The sequence below is a fragment of the Lathyrus oleraceus genome, chromosome 7 (genome assembly GCF_024323335.1).
Source record: "Lathyrus oleraceus cultivar Zhongwan6 chromosome 7, CAAS_Psat_ZW6_1.0, whole genome shotgun sequence".
Lineage (NCBI taxonomy): Eukaryota > Viridiplantae > Streptophyta > Magnoliopsida > Fabales > Fabaceae > Lathyrus > Lathyrus oleraceus.
In genome coordinates, this window is record NC_066585.1 from 523,168,881 (window position 1) to 523,185,752 (window position 16,872).

General features: G+C 34.9%; 1 protein-coding gene across 1 annotated transcript; it reads left to right on the plus strand.

The window, feature by feature from the left end:
- Positions 1-4,969: 4,969 nt before the first annotated feature.
- LOC127104729 (uncharacterized) lies at positions 4,970-6,987 on the plus strand. Its single transcript, XM_051041895.1, has 4 exons — positions 4,970-5,182; positions 5,245-5,514; positions 6,031-6,136; positions 6,221-6,987. The coding sequence occupies exons 1-4, from the start codon at positions 4,970-4,972 to the stop codon at positions 6,985-6,987; spliced, it is 1,356 nt and encodes a 451-aa protein (XP_050897852.1).
- The last annotated feature ends 9,885 nt before the right edge of the window (positions 6,988-16,872 follow it).

Genomic DNA, 16,872 nt, shown 5'->3' on the forward strand with positions numbered 1-16,872 from the left:
AATAAAATATTTTATATTTTACTTAAGATTTAAAAACTATAATAAAAGCACAACAATAAAAATCTATATCATTAGAAATTCTTTTATAGCATATTTATAATAAAATAAACATAACACAAAATTTATTAATAACAAAGCGGCATGTTTTTCTAATGGCATCTCCTACATCATCCCAGTTATGTTAATTCCAGTCCAATATGTTTTAGCCATTTTAACTGGAGTAATTCCAGTACAATATATATTGTGATGACAATACTAATGAACAATAAGTTTCTTTGTGAAGTACCTATCAAACACATAATTGTTAATAAATGTATCCGCATTCTTTTCTCTTAAACAAATCATTCATTTCTAAAACACCAAGTTTGATAGAACATTTTACACTATCTATTATATTGATCAATAGAGATTCCAGTAATTCAAAATAAAAAGGAATCCAATTAGAGATATTTTAGTTATTGAATTGAACCCAAAAAAATATTAAATACATTTGAATATGAGATAGCTATTGATACTCTATGCAAAAAGAGATGAAATGAACCATGTTTAAAATAAAGCAAGTGAAATTGAATCTGAGTTATCTATACATTATTGTTGCTATGCAAATTTATTCCAATGCTACATACCCCTTATTCTAAGGTAAGTAAGAGTCATTTTGTCCGACGATCTTTTTGTCCGAAACAAGAAGTCTTGTGTACTCCGAATAATAAAAGGTTTTAACAGAAAAACTTTTCAATTCATGCTTTTCTGTTTCTATGACCAATTTTTTTTTTCTTTTTAAATTTTTCTGTATCAATATATGGTGTTTATAATATAAAGTATATGATTTGTAATTGATATGCCGCATGTTTACGATAATATAAAGTAGTAAAAATAATCAATTGGTTAGATGATTGGAAAATAATTTTCATTTTAAAATTAAAATGCTAAAAGCAGGATATATGCTACATGAATCCAATGTGAGACACAAAACATTTTGTAGAAAAATTTGTTATCACACTGGGAACGATATCTAAAATAATATAATATATAATAATATAGAGATATTTATCATATCTTAAATTTTACTTTTTACTTCATTTAATTCATCTGCACTCATTTACATTTCATCCATCTCCATCCATCTAATGCATTTTGCATCTTTTTATAAAAAAATTCAAAGTCAACCATTTCTTTTTGGTCTTCATATCCTTTTAAAATCAATTTCATTGATTTCTCCTTCCATTTAATTCAATTTCATTTCAAAAGTGTCATTTTAGAAAAATCAATACAAAGTCAAAGTAAACATTTGAATTGATTGCATTTTTACCTTCTTGATTTTTGCTTAATTCATTAACTTTTTTATTTTTATGCATCATTCTTCTTTAAGTTTATCATCACATTTAACTCTATGTTAGAACCATGTTTTTTTAGTTAATTTCAATTTACCATTCAAGAGTTTCTTTTTATAAGTCATTTCAAAGTTTATTTCCAAGCCATATTTACTAATTACTTGCAAGCATTTTGTTAGAAAGTTCAAACTTTCTCACTTATTTATCTCCATATCAAGAATACTATATATTTTGTTTTACATTAAGAATTAAACAAATCAAAAGATTTGTTCCAAGTGTGGAGCCTCTCAAAACTTACGAGTTTTGGTCTTGTATGACCACGTTGTTTTCATGCGTGAGGTCATAGACATCATTTCTTCTCAACCCTAGTACCAACATAGAACAACATCTCTGATTTTGAGCAGAGAAGTTTTGTCCTATGCAAATAGAAATAACAGAGGATATTATCGACTTTTTTATTGTCTTGTCCTTTTTTTGAAATTATATTCCCAATCTACCTCATTCTGAAAATAAATTTCCAGAGTGTCCTATTTTTAGAGTGCACTCGCCCAATGAATGGACGAGTTCTTGAAGGACGTTTTTGGAAAGAAGGGACTCGGCCAATGGATGGCCGAGTGTATGACGGAGCATTTTTTTTAAAATTTAAATACATTTTATTATTAATATTAAATACTTTTATAATAATTATATTATTTAAATAATATAAATTATATATTTTTTGATAATTCTTTTATAAATTTAATTTTGTTTTTATAATAAATTTATAATTATATTAATTAAGCATATAAATTTATAATTATATTAATTAAGCATATAAATAATCGTGTGAAAATAATATACATTTTATTGAACTACATGAAAAAAAATACATTTTATTTGTTAGAGTGACCGTCTGTTCCACATTTTGTGCCTATTTTTTTGCGTTTTCCCTTGCCTAAGTCTTCAGCTATTTGTCTTTGGGGAGATGGAGATGAGTCGAAAGACAGATCTTGATGTTGTTGTGTTGTACTGGGAGGCATATTCATACCGTCGAAATCTTGAATGAAAAAACTAGAGATATCTAGTAGTTGCTCATCTGTGAGATCAAAGTCGGGTAATGAATGTGTTGGTTGTGCGAAGGTGTTGGATTGAGTGTGTTGAATTGGAGGATAATAGACATCATCCGGGTTGAATGTAGAAGTGGGTTGAGGGTACGTAGTATTAAATGTTTGGGGTTAGGCATAAGGGTTTGAGTTATCAAAGTTTGATTGAGGAATTGAAGTGTATTATATGGGTGAGCGTACGCTGGTTTGTTATTGATATTGTTGGTTGTAAAAGTAGTATGTTTGAGGGAATGGAGTGTGGTGATTTTGGTGTTGGGATGAGGTGGCATAAAAGGTGTGTTGTTGTGTAGTCTGGGTGTGATGGTATGTTTGTGGGGGGGGGGGGTGAAGATGGTTGGGCCCCAAATTGGGATGTGTACGTGGGGGGAATGACATGATGTAGGGGCGAGGTAGTTTGTTAGGTTGAAGAAGAGACACGTTGACGGGGATCATTCAAAAATTGTGTCGAAGCAACGTGCATAAAAGGAATTGCCAAAAACCAATTCATATATTCTCTACCCGGCTTAGACTCACCAATTACTTAGTTCATTTGTAATACCAAATGTCTTCTTTTTTTCCATTCTTTGACCTTTTCTTTATTCAAATCTTGTTAATGTGTATCCCAAGCTTGAACCATAGTCATACTATGGTGTTCCCTTAGACATCTTGGCTGAGACGGGATGTGTTGTTCAAATTCAAATTGGAGTTTGACCCTATCTGTCTGATGCATCTCAACGGTAAAGAAACATATTATATATGTTGTTGCATTCCAGACTCGACTGTCACTACAATCAGGCACTGGATATTGCATGTATGGCCTCCATATAAATTGTCATAAGTAATATAATTGTTATAATGTAAATAAGAAGTTTAGATAAGTTATAGATTGTAATGTACGATACTTACATTATTTTATTCCATGTGTTCAATTGCAACTCGGTACCAATGTAGATGATGACAAGGATTATTTCCGTAATGCATACCTCGTTGGCACCATCTTGCGTTTACAAAAAAAAAGTATTAATGTTATGTATAATTTACTATGAGAATAATAAAGTGCATTCAATGAATTTGAGTACCTTAATGCATACGTGTGAATGCCCAGATACTGAGTAATACAATATAGTCACATATGTCTATATAATGTTGGTAGACAAGCAGAACCCCAACTGTATGTTTTACATTTTTGCAGGTCTCCTACTAAAGGTAACAAAGATTAATGCAATAAATTGCGACTCTTATCTGGCATCAAGAATGTAATAATTAGTAGTAAAATATAGACTTTTGCATGAAGAATGTTTTCTGCTTCCATGGGGGAAGAATTATTTTTTAACTGTGTTAATAGAGCTATTAACCAAACAATTTTCACAAAAGCCTCATTTTTATCTGAAGTCGTCGGTTCTACGCCTAAATTCTCCATATAAACATCGTTAGTTACATTAGTTAAGCCATTAACAAGTTTACCGTTAATTCGGAGACCGAGTAACATACTCACACCCTCCAGTGTAATAGTATATTCACCAGTTGGTAAATGAAAAGTATGTGTCTCGGGTCTCCATCTCTCTAACAACGCAACAACTAGTTTGGAGTCTATTTTTAAACTTGATATTTTTGCTACTTTAGCAAAACCGGCTTGTTCTAAATACGGTAATATAACAACACTTGGTTGAATATGAGTATGGGAATGGACTCAGAACCTAGTGTCTTCTTGAAATGTAATAAAAAACATAATGAATATTTTGGTGATGAGAAGTTGAATTTATAAAAAAATTAATGAATACGTAGAGTATAAAATACTTACATATTCCGCAATGTTTGCTGTTGTTCCACGGTGTGATTCTCCCATCCACAACAAAGCCATTTTACAGGTTATAATTTAAATTTTGTGATGAAAAGATTTGATGAGTGAATGTTTTGGAATTTCAAGCTCATTTTATAGTGGCTGAAAATGATTATTTTGGTGTATTTTTAATGTTGATGGAACATTGCATTCCATGCATGCAACCTTATACTATGCATACAAACCTACACTCTTCCAAGATTCACTAGTTGAAGAAATAATGCAATGCAAAAGCATACACGCATTTATCCACTTTTGCCTCGTCCAACCATTGGGCGAGTTTATCCCAAACATGTTATGGCTCGTCCAACCATTGGGCGAGTTAGATCTGCATGCGTTTTGCCCCGCCCAACCATTGGCCGAGCTAGGCCTGCATGTTTGGTCTTGTTCCATACATTGGAAAATGTTTTTTTGACTATAAAAGAGGTATTTAGCAGTATTCTCATTCAACATTCCAACATCCCTTCATTCATTTCTAATATCTAAATGGATCAGAGAAATTTAGTAGTATCCATTCACTATAACAGAACTATTTTCATAGATATTAATGAAAGATTCTCATTTAGCAATACAAATATTCATTTATTCAAAATCCACATCAATTATGATTTCCATCATCTGAAAGATTGAATTGAAAAAAGTTGCAAAGTCGCGTTGAAGAAATTATCTATTGCCATCCATTAATTAATCGAGACGGTGATACCATCTTTTACGTAATGACACCTATTGAGAATGACGAAGAAGTCAAGTCCATGTTTCAGTGTCACATAACATTTTCTCAATTATCCGCCATTGAGATATATGTTCGTCTCCTTGAACATCTTGAAACATATCTGGCTCAATCCATACAATTACACCAATATGGAATGAGTCAAACCACTGACGATGAACCGACTCAAACTAATAAACCTTTCATACCGAATGAAGAGGTTGACAAAGACAGTGAGGATGATCAAGAATAGGTCCGATTTTAAGATCTATTTGGTGCTAGCGATGCGATGGAAATGAAAACCTCATCGACACACCTACTGTAGCAGTAAGAGCTCAACCGATTAGTTTGTACAATCCACCTGGTCACATGCAAAATATAAGTTTGGATGATGCTGAACCGATCTTTGCTTTTGGAAGTTTCACACCAATCCACAATGCCGACGACATAGATGAGGGCATGAAGTTTGAAAACAAGGAAGCGTGTGATGCCGCGTTGCAACATTGGCATATAAAGCGTAGTCTAGATTATTCAATGACTAAATCTGACAATGTATGATACGTCACCAAATGTAAAAATTCTGCATGCAAATTCAAATGCAGGGTTTCTTTCCGTAAGGGAAACTCAAAGTGGAAGATTGGTAAGCTTGGTGGACCTCACACATGCACAACCACTTCTATGTCACAAAACCATAGAAAAATCAATTTAGAAATGATTAGTAAGAGCATAATGGAGCTTGTTAATCATGACGATTCTCTTAAGGTGAAGGTGATCATTACTCATGTTGCAGAAAAATACAAGTACATAATATCATACAAAAAGGCATGGATTGCAAAGTGTAAGGCAATTGAATCGTTGTATGGAAACTGGGAGACATCTTACAACGATCTGTCGTAGTGGATACTGGTAATGAAAATATATCTTCCAGGTACTATTATAGAAGTGCAAACCTTACCTGTGATTTCATACGACGGATCCCAATTGGGTGACAAAAGGATCTTCCATCGTCTATTTTGGGTGTTTCGACCGTGTATACGTGGTTTCGCCTATTGTAAACCTATTGTGCAGGTTGACGGAACATGGTTGTATGGAAAGTATAGAGGGACTCTGTTGATGGATGTGGCACATCATAGGAACAGGAACATTTTCCCAATAGTTTTCCCATTAGTTGAAGGTGAGACAAAGGATGCTTGGAGTTTCTTTCTTAGGAATTTGAGAATACACGTTACTCCACAAGAAAATATGTGTCTTATATAAGACATACATGAATCAATAAATAGTGCATATAAAAATCCTGAAAACGGATGGCATGATCCTCCATCTTCCCACATCTATTGCATTAGACACATTGCACAAAACTTCACGCGTGAGATTAAAGACAAGGAACTGCACAAAAAACTTGTTAACATGGGTTATACGTTGACAGAGGCGGCATTTAACTACTATCATGGGGAAATCCGAAGAACAAACAATGATGCTTTATCATGGATAGACAACATCCCTCGAGAGAAGTGGGCAAAGGCATATGACGGAGGGAAACGCTGGGGTCACATAACAACTAATCTGGCAGAAGCAATGAACTCGGTACTCAAAGAAACCCGGAACCTTCCAATCACTGCATCGGTCCAGTCTACATACTATCGATTAGGATCACTCTTTGGTAAAAGAGGCCATCAATGGACAAAAATGTTGGCCTCTGGCCAAGTTTTCACTGATAATTGTAACAAGGGGATGGCTGAAGAAGTCAGTAAAGCTAACACACATAACGTCATGCAATTTGATCGCGAGAGATTCTATTTCATGGTCCATGAAAAGATTAACCAGAATGATGGTCGACTAACCGTTACTTTCAGTGTTGATCTTAGGAAACAACATTGCGATTGTGGGAAATTTCAGGCATTTCACTTACCTTGCTCCTATGTAATCGCAACATGTTCGAGTATGCGCCAGGACTACTCCATTCACATACCATACGTGTTAAAATTTCTTAACGTCTTCAAGGTCTATAAGGAGAGTTTCTTATGACTTCCCCATGAGGAGAGTTGGCCACGATATGAAGGATTTACTCTTTGCCACGATGACTCTATGAGAAGGAGGAAGAAAGGGCGCCCAACCAGCACCCGGATTAGAACCGAAATGGACAACGTTGAAAAGGAAAAGAGAAGGTGTGGGATTTTCCGCGAAATAGGACACATGCGTAGGAAATGTCCAGATGTTGCAGGACCCTCTAGATGATTATGTTATTTTTTTATTATCAACTCTTATGCATGTATTGTGTTATCAACCTTTGTGTATTTCTAATGTCTTTTGGAAACAAATATTATGGAATACATTTGATATTAAAGGCTTTCGGTTACAAAGTACAATCACAACAACTTAAATTCATATAGCTTATTAACTAAATAATCAACAACAACAACCAACACAAGTGGACCTTTAACTCCTTTGTTAACTTCACCACTATGTGCTAAAAACATACACTGAACATCTACGTCATTTTCTATACGATCCAGGTAATACATGTACATACCCTCAGGGCTTGCATCAGTCAGCGTTATGTATGGACAATGATACTTTACTTTTATCATCTTCATACGACGCTCATCCAGTTGTTGAAAACCAGTGTGGATGGCTACAATCAGTGCTCTAAAGTTCCATTACGGATCTAGGCTGACACTGATTTTTTTGTCCTTCCCATAAAACACAAGACCCTAAATAGACATTCTTATCAAAATAATTTTCTATTTGATCTGAATTACATTTATGTAATTCAAGCTATTTATAGAAAATTAAGACGTGAATACTCGGTCATTCATTGGCCGAGACTTTATAATCAGTGGCATTCCTCGGTCAACGAATGTCATGGGTGATAAAATTATTATTTAAATGAAATAGTAATTAATTAAAACTATTAAAATAATTAAAAAATATATTAAAAAAAGGACTTCATCAACTCGGTCATCCATTTGTCGAGTCCACACACGAAAAAACAACCTCTCCATGACTCATCCAACCATTGGCTGAGTCACTTCTTCCCAAAAACGTCCTTCAAGAACTCGTTCATTCATTGGGCGAGTGCATTCTAAAAAATAGGGCACTCTGAGAATTTATTTTCAGAATGGGGTAGATTGGGAATATAATTTCAAAAAGAGGGCAAGGCAGTAAAAAAGTCGATATTATCATGGTTTTGAAAAAAATACAAACACAAAAAAAGGCCAAAACAATAAAGTGAAGAGCAGGTTATCATCCTTTGAGAGGTACATCAATGTAGCAGAAAATTTATACCAAATTACTAAAACAATTTGTGTCCTCTAAGAAAGTCGTCAAGCTTCACTACCAATTTGACCATTTCTACAGCAAAGATACAACAATTGTCCTCAACATAAATCCTAATGTCCTCACCATGTATAAAGTAGTAACAAAACAAATCAAATAAATGAGGGAAGCAACCATACCATAGATTAAAATTTTCTAACCATTTTAACCACACATCAAAAAGCCTAGCAGATTATATTGCACATGTCAGAAGAGCTCAAAACCTATTACTTTATAGTGGTACATAAACAGCAAAAACCAAGTACAAAGGAGACCAAAACAAGATTCAAAGAAAAGAGACGAAAAACACAGAGCAAGGATCAAAACGTGTTAACCTGATTTTAGTAGCCCTTTTCTTCCCTCTTGTGACTCTTTCGCGCTTAAACATGAACCTTTGTTTCGACTTTATGCTTTGATTTTTCTTTTAGTTATTATTGATAACTTCTTTATTGAAACTTCCTCGTGGCGACACGACCATCGCCTGAATTGTTGTCAATATTTATGTTGAACAAGTTGGAGTTTGTTTTAATTTTGATTTTGAAATCAATGGTTTCAGTTTGGGGCTCGATCTTCTCTTTAGGTTAAGAGTTAGAGGAAACTAAGTTAGGACTCGGAAAGGAGAGGAAAAACATGAGGGTTTGTGTTATATGTTAGGGTTTTGAGGTGGTTGGTCATCGGAGATGACGGCGGCGCTGCCGCCGGCCGACGGTCTTCTCCGACGAGGATGAATGGGGAAGACGAAGAACAAAACAATAAGGAAAGAGGGAGATCATAAGGGTTATGAAGAGAGAGAGAGAGAGAGAGAGAGAGAGAGAGAGAGAGAGTATGATAATTTCATTTCCTATAATTTTGTCTTGTGTATAACCCTTCCATGTTTCCAAGCCAAGTGATTGGTCCTGATATGGCCACGTCATGTTGACTAATGAGTCAACTGGGAGATCAGACCCTACACGCGCACGTTACACCCTTGGATGCATTGATGGCTTGATCTGAGGAAGGGGATGGAGTCAACAAGAGTTGACTCTCCCCCTTTATTGACCTATTGACCAGCAAAATGGGCTTTCTTTTGGTGGGCCTGGACCGAATTCGTTTTTTGCACCCCTCCTACTATGTTTTGCTTTATTTATTTTTTGGGGGCCATTTGGGCTTTGTATTTTTCTTCTTACTATTTATTCTTTTTTTTTATTTGGATTTTGTTTTTATTGATTTAAATGATAATTATCACACATATAACTTTAAAAATATATTTTTTCTTTATTTCTTTTACTTTATTTTTATTTAATTAACTTTTAAATAATTTATTTATTTGATCATTATTAATTAGTTAAATAATTGCTACTATTATTAATTGGATAATATAATTAGTTATAATTTCTAAATTATTTTTATTATTCATTCTATTATTTATATAAATTGTCTATTTATTTATTTATTTGTTACAAATTAAATAAGTAACTATATGATGATATTGATTAAATAAATAGAATAAAAAATCTTGGTCCAAAACCAAGTATTTTCTCTAAATCCAATTAAATCTTTTGTTATCCTGATTTCAAATATCTTTCCCATTTAAGTGTAATGTTAAAAAAATTTAAATAAATATGAAAGAATAGGATTGTTGAAATCTAGCATTACAATAAAATCCTCGAATGATCGGTCCCGAGACACGCGTTTTGGGTTAGCCGTTTATTCTTCTTTTGCTCCTAAAACACTTAATAAACTTGGACTAAAAGGACCGTTGGGATCTATAATTGTGACGTAACCCTTGAACAATTAATTCCAAGACTTATGTTTTGTTCTTATCAAGCTTTCGTTGTCCATTAAACAATTTTCTTAAATAATATTGAATGAAAAAGGACTGTTGGAATCTAGAATTCTAGCAAAACCCTGAATGTTTGATCCCGAGGCATATGTCTCGTTCTCATCGAACGTTTGTCATTCACTTAAAAAACATCCAACATATCAAACTCTTTTCTCGCCTCCGTGCGATTAATCTTAAAAACCTTTTTCAAAACGAAAGATATTTCGTCTCGAGATGATGTAAAGCAATGTTTCATCCATAACCATTGAGTTAAGATAAGTGACAGTTTCTCATGAATGTTTATCTGTAGAAATCCATTCAATGTGATGCAAACGCCCGATCCTCGTCTGTTTTGGGTAAAATAATGTTTTCCATCGATTGATACAAAATAGCTTTCGCTAAAACCGACCAATAAAGAAACATTTTTTATCCAGAACTATGTATGCCTTGAGTTCTCCATCGCACCCGGAGATATGTATGAGCAAGAGCTGTAATCTTGTCCGACACATTAATAAAAAAACTTTTTGCGACCCCTTTCTTTTTCTCTTTACACTTTTAATAATCCGAAGAAAACAATTAATATAACCTAACATTTAAATCTCAAGTTTAACTAAAAGATTCTGTCATACGGTGAACTGGACTTTAATGGATTTTTAATCGCAATGTCGCGGTTAGCAAGAGTCGCCACCGACTTTTCTTTTATCCCATAAGGAAAGGTGGAAAAGAACAGGAAAGACCTTAATTTAGATTCTTAGGTTCGGGAGGTACATTATGCAAAGGGAAGGTGTTAGCACCCTTTGTATCCATGGTTATCCATGGGCTCTTAATTGCTCAATCATTTATGTTTTCCTAGATTGAAAAGTGTTTGTGAAATGTGTGAAAGATGTTTTGAAAAGGGAGAATTTAACTTTGTAATGATTCTTGCATGAATGTATACAAAGTGGTTATCTCGTTTAATTTTGAAATAGTTTAGAAAAAATATAACTCAGCAATGATCCTAGTATGGATGTATGCTAAGTGGTGATTTTCTAAACAAAGGATGTTTGAAAGGTGTGAGGTGTGAAAAGTATTTTTTTAGGTTATGAATGAGCAATTAAGGGTTGTGCCTGTCCGAGGTCTTTCCGAGCATTTCCTATCCTTATGAGGGTAAAACTGTCCTTACTATTGAGAAGTAAGTAGTTTTATCCTTGGGATGTAGGAGGGTCATCGTAGGGTCATCGGCTGGTCATTGAAGGCAACAGTTGTGAGGATACCTTAGCATTCGAAGGGACTATCATCATTTAACCGTAGGCTACACCGAAGGGTCATCGAGGGACAAAATCGTATTTCCGAAGGCAACATCCGAGGGACTATGATGATTTTACCGAAGGGTCTTTGCTAAGGATATCCCCACATTCGCGGGACATGACCGTATTACGCAATCGTGGGGTAATAAAGAGAGGTCCGATATTATTTATTTAAAGTCCGGATTTTAACAATTAATTAAATAGCCGTAATCAGTTAGGTAATTAGGTCCATAGTAAATCAATGAAATCAATACATTAAAAATCAAGCTTGGTGATTCAAGATGAATCTCCACATTAAACTTAGGTCATCCCAAAAGCCATCTCCTCAAGAATGTCCACACCTAAAGCGGCATGCCTAGCCGGCTATTTCTTTGGAAGTATGCTAGCCTTTACACCATGCAACACACGGATTAGAGCATTGAGGTAAAATACAATTGGAAATTGCACCATAAAATAAATATAACAGTCAGGAATTTAAGCCAAATAATGCAGAATCATGATTAGATAAACATAAAATGGACAACAAAGAGACAAAGCAGCCACTATCCTGTTCGCCTCTGCTTCGCCTAGCGAAGGCTCAGCGAAGGCTCGCTGCAGGCTCGCCTAGCGATGAGCTAGCGAGCGGCCACGGGTTTGGAATTTGGCAGCAGCACGACTTCTGAAAACCTGCACTCTTATTGCATTTGATCACAGGCATAGCATAGCCAATTATATAGGATATTCATATTTGGATTCACATGCGAAATCAACTTTCATATCAAAACTTTAATCAGAATGTATCATGTATGTAAAGAAGATCAATTGGAAATGTAAAACAGCGGTGATACGCAAACCTGTGTGCAATTGCGATAGTGAAAGGGATTGATTGCTTGGAGGCCGGATTGAGTTGGGCGGCGGTGGCTTCGGCGCGGATGGGCTGCCTTCAGGTTAGCAGGGTTTTTGCACCAGGGTTTCCGTCCTTCGTCCGTCTGTTTGTGTGTTTCTGTGTTTCTCCCTCTGGGTCTGTCCGTTATTTTCGTGGCTGAGGAGCTGGTATTTATAGTAGTAGTGGTGGTGACCTAATGGGCTTAAAATGAGGTCCAAAACTTCAGATTTTCGCAAGCTTCGCTAGGCGAAAGCAAGCTAGTTCTGGGCTTTTTTCTGGATCTGATGCTTCGCTGGGCGAGTGTCATGATGAAATGTTCGCTAGGCGAAGGGACTGCTCGCCTAGCGATCAAGCTATTTTGGGCCGCCTTTGGATTGGGCCTGTTGTGAGCTGGGCTTTTGTCCATTTGATGTCAGTGCCTTGCAGAACAAGTCGGAGGGTCTTGGAAAATGCTTTGTAATATCAACGGGCAAATTTTGGGGTATGACAGATTCCTATTGAGTACAACGAACGTGAGAGGTGCTAATACATTCTCCTTGCGTAATCGGCTTCTGAACCCGAATATGGTTGTGATGACCATGTTCTTTTCAAAAGGTTTTATCCTATTCCTTCATTAGAATAGATAAAGTTCGATGGTGACTCTGTTTGAACATTTTTTCTGCGGGCGTGTAATACATTTCTTGAAGGATCGTATTTTTCGAGGTACGACAATATCGAAGTGTTAAACTAGAAATCCAGAATAATCCATACATGTTTTTTGTAATGGAATTACAGAGACTTTACCTGAGGTTTGTCGAGAGACCGTCATCATGACCCTTAGTCCCTAAGATTTACTCAGACATAGTGGAAATGAAATGAAGCATAATAACTAATAAAAACATATACATAGTAAGTAATAAGTAATTAAAATAAGATATGTTATTTTAGTGGAATCCCAATGTTACAAGATTTCTCGATAGAGACTTATACAATATAAAAAACAAGAAAAATAAAGTGCATAAAACAAGTAAATTTGCAACAAAAAATATAAATTAATTTAATGCTTGAGTCCTTTTTTCTATGTTTTTAATGCTCTTTATATGCCTATATGGCACTAAATTATAGTAATAATCTCATAAACGCGAAGCAAAACCTCTAGAAATCCAAACTTCTTCAAAAATAAAACACAAGGGGATCAAAAGCCATCAGTAGTCTGGGGGAATTACGATGGTAATACTCTTTCACAGGCCGATAGTAATTCTTGCTGGAGCCAGAATAAGCATCTCCCTTTTGGGGAAATTATGGCTATAAAACCCTGTTACGGGTCAACCATAATTTCCTCTGCTTTTTGTTCAAAATGGTGTTTTCCTCCTCTAATAATTGGTAATCAGTTATGTACCTTTTTCGTGCCAGAGACATAGATAAAAACAGCAAAACACAATATAAATCTAAGAACAAAACAAGATGAAAACATTAGAAAATTCCTAACTAGAAAACAGAAAAATGATGTTAATCAAACTTTCTCGTTCTTAAGTTGTTGTTTGTCCTCAAGCAACTTTGCTTGCATTGAAACATTTTTAACAAATACAATATCATCAGAGAAAATATCTCGAAAACATTAACATAGATACTCGTACAGGAACCTAAATCAAATCCACTAAAGGTCAACTCATCTGGTACTCATCTGACACTAAGGGTATAATGAGAACACAGTCTAAAGTCTCCCTCAAATATACCAATTCCACTGTAGATTTGATTATAAGTCTCTACACTTGATTTTATTTTTCTTTTAAAACACTCAGAATAATCAATTTAAGGCATTATAATAATGACTATCATCACAAACAGATTTAGGTTGGACGGAGGGGTATTTTATTTTGATTTATTCACATTATACAAACTAAGTAACTTTTGGGAAGGGTAACCTTTTATAGGGTATACCCTACTTACTCCGATTGGTCGTTCTTTATTTGTACACACATATGCACAATTTTACACAAAAACTTTCTTTCGGCATTGAGGATCAACCATTATTGGGTTGAATAACCCGACGAAGGTTACCCAACTTAATAGGTGTAGTTGACTTTACTGTCCATTTTTTCTTTTTTTCTATTCTATTTTTATTTTCCTTAGATAAACAAAATATAGTGTACAAATAAAAAATTATGCCACACTGAATCAAGTGGATTACTCATAAAATACTTAATAATTAGCAAAGACTACAAGTCAAATTAAGTTAAATTGACATCTAATTGGAAAACTTTAGGTGTTAGGGCAAGATCGATTTTATCCAAAAAAAAATCATAATCATTAACCTTAGTCTCTCTTTGCATATAGTCAATGTACTTTATTTGTGAAACATAATCAGAACTTTTCAAAAAAATCAGAAAACGATAAAATTTAGGGAAATTGTTTCAATAGGAAAACTTAACAGATAAATAAAATAATAAATAAACAACTAAAATAGCTAATTATGAAAATACCCCCATACCTAAACCAAATATTGTCCCAAATGTTTAAGATAAAAGTAAATGAAGAGTATAAAAGACTCACATAGATCAATTATCTAGAGGGAAGAAATGACCCTGAGAAATATGCCACACATACATCTGCTGAATCACCAACATTTACTATTAGAGCATATCATTTTGGTTATTTATCAAATCTCTTTGCCCCATTGTCGCACCTCAAAAATGATGATAATGCGATCCCTCGCGATGGGACGCGGAAAAAAATGTTTGTTCGAAACAGAGTCGCCACCGAACTTTATTCATTCCAATGAAGGAATAGGAAAATATCGAGAAAACCTTTAAAGATAAGAATAATGGTCGTCGCAACCATATTCGGGTTCGGGAGTCGATTACGTAAGGGGAAGGTATTAGCACCCCTTACGTCCGTTGTACTCAACGGGAACCTCTTAGTCTGATTTTGCTATTTGACTGTTAATTGACTGTTTATTCTGATTGCTTCGAGTGATTGGAATTGATGATAGATATGGATGAAGACTTCAGGAGGGGGAAATGGGAGGTTTTTTATTAGTGTGCTCGCGAAGATACAGCAATCTCCTGCCTACGTATTCCTTATAGTGCAATAAGGAAATCAGAGCAATCGTAGTTCGGGCAACTACGATTTTGGGTGTGTTTTGTTTTGATGAACGACTGTGTAAGTCGGCGTTCTAACGGCTAAACGCTGGCGTTGTCTACTCTCGGGGGAGGCTCTAGCACTTGGTTTGTTGGGCGCATTAGAAAGGATTGACAGTGTTCTTTTGATGAGGTTTTGGTCACGCGGGGGGTGACAAATTGGATTTGATGTGTTTGGGTGTTTGGGTTTTGATCGCTCGGGGGCGAGAAGTTGGATTTGATTTGTTAAGGTGTTTTTGGAGAACGACGAAAGATTGAGCAATGTGGTGTTCACCAATCGTCCAATTCTTTCGAGGAATAATAAGGCGTACGCCTTCTATTCCTTTTTTTCGTTCGAATTATTTTGAAAGTTTGTTTGCGGATGTTGAATATGCACGGTAGTGAGGCGTACGCCTCCTACTTGCTTATTCAAGGAATAATGAGGCGTACGCCACCTATTCCCTTATCCAAGTTTATTTAATGTGTTTTAGTCGGAAGTCGATAATTTGTGCAATATGGCGTACGCCAATTATCCAAATGATCGAGAGATTGTGAGGCGTACGCCTCCCATCTTTTATCATCCGAGGTTTAAATTGTAAAAAGATATGTTTTGATGTGAGTATTTGATTTGTGAAAATAATTTGAATTTTGGTAGGTTTGGATTTGTCGATGATTTGAGCTTACTCGATTGTGTTTTAAGTTTGATGACGAAGATTCGAGCAATGTGGCGTACGCCAATTATTCGAATAATCGAAAGATAGTGAGGCGTACGCCTCCTATCCTCTTTTCATCTGAAATGTGGGATTAAAGGATTTGGAATTGATTTAAAAAATGAGGTTTGAATGTATATGATTATGGTTTAGTCGGGTGACAAGAACTCGCGCAATATGGCGTACGCCAATTATTCGAGTGCTTGAGAAATAGTGAAGCGTACGCTTCCTATCTCCTTTTCATCCCAAGTTTATATTAAGAGAAAATGATTTTGAAATTGAATAATTTGAAAAGTGGTTTGAATTTGGAAATTGCATTTGATTTTAAAGAGTGATTTGAAATTGTATGATTATAGATTTAATCGGGCGACAAGAACTTGCGCAATATGGCGTACGCCAATCGTTCAAGTGCTTGAGAAATAGTGAAGCGTACGCTTACTATCTCCTTTTCATCCCATGCTTATGTTTGAAAGAGAAAATTCCTTTGAAATTGAAGTGGTTTGGAAATTGATTTAGAAAATGATTTGAATGGTATAATTTTGAAGTGAAGGTTGAAGTTTTAGAAATGATTTGAAAATGTATGATTATTTTTAATCGGATGACAAGAACTCGTGCAATATGGCGTACGCCAATTATTCGAGTTCTTGAGAAATAGTGAAGCGTACGCTTCCTATTTCCTTTTCATCCCAAGTTTATTTTTGAAAGAGAAAAGTGATTTTGAAATTGAATTTGATTAGTTTAAAAAAAAAATATTCGAAGTTGTGTTCTTTTGAAATTTGGTTTGTGTTGTTGATGAAGATGTTGAATAGAATTGAACATGGTTTATGAAGAAATG